Raw genomic sequence first — 8138 nt, 5'->3', positions numbered from 1 at the left:
TCAAAACGTGCAAATTGGCCGTGGCGGGACAAAATACTTAGCGCCCCAAGCACGGCCAGAAAATTATTGTGAATAAGGGCAAACCTATTTAAGTCTCGATAAAGCCTTTGACTTGCCAGAGTTTCAGGCAAAATTATTTTTCACGCGAAATTGATTAATATTTTGATAATGTATTCGGTAAATTTTTTGCAGTTATTAATAGAGGCTTTCCTAGTCCCAGTCCTTTTGGTTGTATGGTTTAGATCTTCTTTTGATTATATATGAGAGTCACTCTATCATCCAGGTTATGAACAGACAAAAATAGCGAAAGGGAGACCAAATACCTTTCGCACGATTTCCGGAACGCCTAAAAATTGTTTTAGGTTTGGCATGTGAACGGAGATGTGATGTCGACTGCACTAGTAAGTCCGCGCGACTCTGGTCTTCCAAACAGGCAACAAGTGCCCAACAGGTATTAACATATTATGGTTGTTTATGTAGCAACGATATTTTCTCGGATTTCTCGGGTTTTCTTTGGCACTTCGGGGTGCTATCAGTATATTTCAGACATTTGCTAGGAAAACAGACGTGGAATGACAAATAATTGTTAGGCTCATGATGGTCTCTCGGTTCCTATGTAAAACAACTACAAGAAGGTAAACTGAGCAGAGCAAATTGTGATGGACAGACCAAAATTCTACAACAAATTCAAGGAGTATCAAAGAGCTACTTGTAAACAACGGACTTGAAACCACTTCTTCGCCAGGATTAGTGCCAAGGTACACTCTTAAGAGAACATCTAAAGTCTTCCATATCAAGTTTCCTCACATTTTAAAAGAACTAGAAGTGAAGACTGTGAAGCTCCTCAGAATTGTATTTAATGGACGTTGTTTGTGTGACAGATTGTCGCCTTCACAATCGCCATCTCCATTACACACGTTCAGGTCTGTTTTCATCTTTTCTGTTCTTTGTTGCTTACAATAATAATAATAATAATAATAATGCATTTATATAGCGCCTTTTCTACAAGATTTAAAGGCGCTGTTTACAAAAAATTAGATAGAAGTAAAAAGTAAAAAATAATCACAAGAAATTGACATTAAAACTAGACGCTAACTACAAAGTAGATAAATGTACACAATAGATAAAAAATCAGATAACAAATAAAAACTTCACGATTCATAAGCTCGCATAAAAAGAAATGTTTTAAGTTTGCGTTTAAAATCATCAACTGAGTTTGCAGATTTAAGAGTGTGTCCATGAGAAAACCGGGCAGAACTAGGCAGGGGGTGATAATGCTCAAATCACCGATTTCGCTCAAACTTGGCACAAATGTTAGGTATCAGGAGTTAGCTTATGTGACAGAATGTCAGGTCAAAATATTAAATTCCCTCGGAGATCCGGGCTCCCCCTGTAAAAATCGCTATTTTGCCCGTTTATGCATAATTAATTAGCTAACTTTACGATGCCAGTGCAACAAACAGAAAAGCCACCTGGAACTTAAATGCACCGAGAGATAATCTGACATCATAAGACTTTAAGCACAATAAACTGTTTAAAGTTGCCGATTCGATTTCCCCCTTCTTAGCCCCCTTAAGTTGGGTCATCATTTCCAAGTTTTGAGTGAGACGTAAAATTAGGGTATTTTATTCCCAAATATCTCTGATGAGCAACCGCTTATCTTTATAACTTTTGCATGAGTAGTTAAAGCCATCACTTAACTTGAGAAAACGATCATTAAAAGTTTGGGCAATTCACTTTCTTCCATGTGTTGACATGAACTGTTCATGTGACGGAACGACTTTTGCATATTTCATCAAAATTCAGGCCCTCACAATATTCGTGTGTTTGCCTTTGAATGAGGAGAAATCGAACAAAAAAACTCATCAGACAATGATTTAACATTAATAAGGGTAAAATCATAAAAATTGTTGTGCACGAAACCTTAACGATGATTTTTGATAGCTATATACGCGATCTTTTCAAGTAAAAACAACATACAAAGATTTAATTCACAGTTCTACTTACTTTAACAATTTCGCCCTAAAAACAATATAAACGATCACTAAAATCCATATACGTATCTCTTAGATGTCTCAACTGCTAGTTTGTGCCCGCTTTGATTTGTTCTTCATGCCACCTTCGATGTCCAGTTCAGCGTAGTTCAGCGTCGTGACTCGCTGTACGACTAAAATTCCTTAGCCATCAGTTTACGCACCAAAATCCAAATCAAGATGTTTTAGGACAAAACAATACGAAAGGTAGAAAGCCGATTCTTAACCCATTGAAAGAATTATTTCTGCCACTGTTGTAGCTCTATTCACATGTTGCAAACGTCCGACATCTTTGACATTAAATGAAGCCCCGCATTTTTAAGCAGCGGTTGCCACCATACGGAAACATTGTATCGGGAGTCAGGAACCAGGAGCCAGGAGCCAGAGTTCAGTGAACAAAATGACTTTACGACATTCTCTGAGATTATTTTATTGTTATTGTATGCTGATAAATAATTTAGAATTCCATATCTATTGCCAACTTTACTCAGACCATGATTATAAATGATCCCATGTCTTCTCAAACTCGGAGATAGAAGTCGTTTTGTCTTCGTGTTTTGGAAAGAACTATTTTTTATATTTCAGTTGCACGTGAAATAGCAGCGAAGTGAAGCCGGATGTTGGTGCAGACCAGTTCAAAGAGACAAATAAAGCGTGAGACACGTCCAGATTGGCTTGCGACAAGAATTCCATTTTTTTTTCATACTGGAGTCCCTTCTCCCCGGGGGAGTGTCCAAATTGCGTACAAATGCCCTACCCTGCTGGCACCAGATTTGACTGTCATAAACAGTGAATTTTTTTTTATATCGCACGGTCTTTTGGGGGTCTTATAAAGCCTAACTGTGGCACTAATGTTCCCAAGTAGAATTCAAAATACACCACACTTTCACATTGAGTTAGATATTTTTCTCAAACAACCGCTTCCATATGTTTAACACCCTTTCCACATTCCCTCCGCGAGATACTTCAACTGTAATACTTCGATTTCAAATTTCTCACCCTACCCAGGTAAGGTCAATTTTCTCGTCCTAGACATCGATCTCGGAAGGGCCTTTTTGCGTACTCTTGGGCACCAAAACCAGTTTAGTGCCCAGCCGTGTGCCGTGCTGAGGCAGGCAGATGTTGAAATATGGACAGACACAACAAGTCTAGCCGACTTTTTTTGCAATGTATTAGTCCCCCCTTTTGGGTCTTTTGTATTCCTCAGAAGTTTTTCCTCAACACGTTTATAAACGGTTATTATTATATTTCTGTAGTCAATAATATACCCAGGTACAGATACCAACCTGTATAGTTGTAAGACTACGAGGATTAAAATACATGTAAGTGAGTAATTATACCCAGTGGTAAGTCATTAATTGTCTAAAAATTGCACGGCGCTTTCTGACTACAAAAAGGGCTATTATGGACCATTATTATCATGGTAATTAATGTCAACATCGAATAAACTCAAAATTTCAAGTAACACGACTTTCACAACCTATTTTCAACACAATAGTTATAACAGGATATTGGTGCGTACAAACAATAGATAGCGTATTCCGCATTCCGGAGTCCGGTGGTCCGCCGTCACAGATTCCTCTATTTTGGCAGAGTCTAAAGTCAAAGATGGGGGGTGTTCGAGCAGGTGGTTGTTTTCTGTAGATATAGATGGATTGTCAGTGATCCTTCTTGTCCTTTGAGAATGATTTTGTTCTTTCTGACTACAACTTATTTCAAAGACTTCGAATGTTCGGTGAAAAGCCGACACTTTTAATTCTGCAATGTTTCAAGATGTTTCGATTTCATTACCTCGTCACGAAGTAACGCCACAAAGGACCAGACGAAACTGGAGCAGCAAATCTGGACTAAAGCACCTGAGAGACGTGTATGTAACATTTATTCACTATCTTTTATCCTTGTTGGGTCTTGTTTCACCTACAAGTTGGACCGATCGAAGTTTTGAACTAACTCTTTTGCTCCTTGTGTTTACTCAAGCGTTCCATAAAATATCCATCCAAACGTCCATAAATAACACAGAAAACATGCCTCAGGGGACACATTCGAACAATTCCGCTATTAGTATCGATAATGACGCATCTGATTTGTGACTTCTCGCCAACTTTGTGCTATTTTTGTTTAAAAAAACGAATGTTACGTTTCTTCCAATTTTGGTCAAATGACTAATAAGCGTCAAGTCAGATGTACATAATACGTCATTATTGATAAAGTATGAGATTGCCCAAATATTTTATGATTGATTTGATAACCTTAAAGATGTCTTTCAAAGAATATGTGAGAATTAAGTACATAGGTTGTTGCTCATGGGAGATATTAGCCACTAAAATACCTTAAATTTAGGGTTTGGTCAAAACAGTGAGAAGATGTCCTTACTTTAGGCTAAATAATAGAAAGAGATCGAATTAGAGAGTAAAAATAAATTACTGAGCATTAAGTTTGATAAACATAGAAGATGATAAAGTTGATTAGATTTGAAGTTGTCTTTTCTTCTTGTTGAACAGCCAAACCAAAGTCAGCTAATTAATTATGCAAAAATGAGTAGATTTTGTCGTTTTTAGGGGCGGTCCCTGTAAATCCCAGGGAATTCAATATTGCGACCTTATTTTTTGTCGAGGTTAATATCTCACCACACCCATCAATTGTGCCAAGTTTGAGCGAAATCCGTGATTTGAGCATTATCACCTCCTGCCTGGTTCTCCCATGGACACACTCTTAATGTCCTCAGGTAAGTTATTCCAAAGTTCCGGAGCAGCAACAGAAAAAGCTCGTTTACCATACGAATTGAGATTAAAATAGGGTTTAACTAATAAATTTCTATTAGAGGATCTAAGATTGCGGTTGGGTGTATACAATTGAAGGATTTCCTGTATATAGATTGGAGCTCGATCATGTAGTACTTTGTAAGTAATTAACATAATTTTAAATTCAATACGAAAGGAGACAGGGAGCCAGTGAAGATCCCTCAGGACTGGAGTAATATGGCAAAATCTTGGACACTGGTTGACAAGGCGAGCAGCAGAATTTTGAACATGTTTAAGCTTCCGAATAAGATAGGATGGTAGGCCGTACAATAAAGAATTACAATAATCAAGTTTAGAAACTACGAAGGCGTGAATAATGATCTTTGCGGCATCATAAGTAAGATATTTGCGTATGAAACCAATGTTACGAAGATGGGAAAAGGACCATTGACAGACTGCATTGACATGAAGTACCATACAAAGGGACTGATCAAAGATAACTCCAATATTGCGTGCACTGGGGGAGCAGGATACAGTCTCATTACATACGTCAACAGAAGATAGTGGTGGCCGGGGTCGATAGGAAGAGGATATTACGAGAACTTCGGACTTGTCTTTATTTAATTTCAGCTTGTTGGAAAGCGTCCATGCGTCCATGCCCCGAACACAGTTTACCAATTTGGCGTTACTCAGATTCATATCAGAAACAGACGACGTCCTGAACGTAATATATAGCTGAGTGTCATCAGCATAAAAGTGATAGAACATTTGATGACGTTGAGCAATCTCGCCAAGAGAGGATGTGTACATTGAATATAACAACGGGCCAAGAACGGATCCCTGCGGTACACCAAACTCAAGAACATGAGAAGCAGAGCACGCACCATTAACCTGCACAAACTGCGTACGATCAGAGAGATATGATCGAAACCATTCCAATACAGTTCCAGTAATTCCAAAGCGATTGGACAGTCGCGAAAGGAGGATACCAGGATCAACAGTATCAACTCTGGACTCTAATAAGAGCCGTCTCTGTACTATGGTTTCTCTTATAGGCCGATTGATATGTTTCACCAAGGTCATTAATATCCAAGTATTGAATCAGCTGTTTAGCAACATATTTTTCAATAGTTTTGGATATGAAACGAAGATTAGAAATAAGCCTATATTTGTTGAAGTCGATCGAAGCCAGAGAGGGCTTTTTGAGCAATGGCTTAAGTATAGCTTGTTTAAGTATTCTAGGCATCCGACCAGTTTCCAAGGAAAGGTTGACAATCTTGTGTATTACTAGGAGAATAGAAGGAAACTGACATTTAAGTACATGACCAGGAACAGGATCTTACTCACAGGACTTAGGGGTAGTTGAGCCGATGATACTCAAGAGTTCATCCGGTGGAACAATCGAAAACATAGTCAGTTGACAGCCCGTAGTACCGTTATCTACAGCAGTATCCAAAGGTGGGACTTGATCAAGGTCACGACGGATTCTTCTGATCTTGTCACCAAAGAATAGAACAAAATCATTAGCCAAAGAAGACGAGGAATCATGGTTTGGGTACTTCGCCTCATGACGTCGATGAAGTAGTTTACTGAAAACTGCGAAAAGCGATCTCATGTTAAACTGATTCTCAGCACCTAGATTTGAATAATAGTTACTTCTTGATGAAGAAAGCAAGTCCTTAAGAACTTTACGTTGACGCGTGTAAGCTTCACGATCACGCATAGAACGGGAAGCACGTCACCGTCGCTCAAGCCGTCTTTTTTCCCTCTTTTCAGACTTTAATTCTTCTGAGTACCAAGGTGCCTCTGGGCGAATGGTAACGGTACGCTTCTTTATGGGAACATGTCTGTTAAAGATTCCAGATAGCTCAGAATCATAAAGTGCAACTAGATCATCAAGTTCATTTGGCGGATCACTGATGAGGGAAGAGCTTCGAGTGTCACTGATGAAAAGATCGATATCAAAATTCTTAAAGCTACGATAAATAATTTGTATGTTCTGGCTACTTTTTTTAAAATGTCGCCATTTCCTCGTTGTTTGAGGAACTTTATTTTAAAAACATGACTTAATTGAAGCTTACAATTTCCATGAAATGCGTTCTTTGCCATGTGGGAAGTTACGGTCAGCTCAGTCGGTAGAGCGCTTGACCGCAAAGCGGGAGGTCGCAGGTTCGATTCCTGGGACCGAACCAATAATCACGGTCTTAAAATAACTGAGAAATGAAAGTACTGCCTTTGCCTTGCAAATGGCTAGACCGTTGCGTGGCTCGGATAACCATGAAAAATGGCGGTCCTGTCTCCAAAAGGACACGTAAAAAAAAGTGTTCCCAATTAGTACTTTCATGCTAAATTCATTAGCACACAAATAAAGTGCATTTTAAAAAGTAGAAAACCGGACAAACCAGTCCTCTGCAGTACAAATACCGTGAGATATTTGTACTCCTTTCGGGCGTTATTTGCACTCTGCCAAGTGAAGTTGACTAAAAATTGGCAATTAATGAATTCGGCTTTCGTAGGATATGAAGAATAAAGTATATCGAGGAGGGTGTTATCCACTGAGGCTGAAGACCAAGGTGGATAACACCCTCTCAGATCTACTTAATTCTTCATATCCTACGAAAGCCGAATTCAGTAATTGCTTTATCATTCATTCAAAATAATTCGTAGTTTAAAAACATAGCTAAACATGCTTACCTGCATCGATGTTAAGTTCATCTTCGATAGTGTACGTTTAGGTTTGTCCAGCTCCGCAAATATTCTCCAAATAGCAGATGTCGCCCTCCGAGTTGTCTTCTTGCTGTTTTTGTCGTGTTTTTAGCTATTATTTCGCCTAGTTCCCGCCGTAGTTCTTACTCTTGAAACGAGTGAAGTGTCGGCCATTTTTGTTGTCACAACCAAAACAACTCAACCTCGTCCCCAGGTTTTCTCGGTTAACGGTGCATTAACCTGTAGCGGGCTGCATTTTTGACGTCATTTCCTCGGTAAACACAAAATTCTTCCAAATTTGGTCGTCAGTAACTGGTTATGATGAATTATGCGTGTGCTTTTAGCCAATCAGAATTGGGGAAATATTTTGAATGAATAATAGTAAAAGATTACTAGATTAGGTTATTAGATTATTATTAGGTTATTAGGTTAGTTTTCTGATATCCGGAATATGCAAGGCCTAGGTAACTTTTGTCGGCCAAAGCCGAAGAGCGAGGCAGATAACACGTCATACATTGTTTTGTAGAGAATAATGATAATTACTAAAAACTGAATCATTGGATAATGCAATTCTAGCATTTTGATTGGCTTAGCCGTTATGGTATATGAGCTATTATACCATGCTCTCCATATATGGTCGGTGTACCAGTTTAAAATT

The 8138-nt window shown here is 38.7% G+C and overlaps 1 protein-coding gene across 1 annotated transcript in view; it reads right to left on the bottom strand.

Annotated features, from left to right (window-relative positions):
• The window catches only part of LOC140927408 (uncharacterized), a 45734-nt gene extending 39877 nt beyond the window's left edge, over positions 1–5857 (bottom strand). The window contains exon 1 of the mRNA XM_073377051.1: positions 4716–5857. Within this exon, the coding sequence (XP_073233152.1) occupies positions 4716–5857 (1142 nt within the window). The remainder of the gene's footprint in view (positions 1–4715) is intronic.
• Positions 5858–8138: the final 2281 nt, after the last annotated feature.

This window comes from Porites lutea, chromosome 1, assembly GCF_958299795.1.
Source record: "Porites lutea chromosome 1, jaPorLute2.1, whole genome shotgun sequence".
Taxonomy (NCBI): Eukaryota; Metazoa; Cnidaria; class Anthozoa; order Scleractinia; family Poritidae; genus Porites; species Porites lutea.
This window is presented reverse-complemented; position numbering and strand designations above follow the sequence as displayed.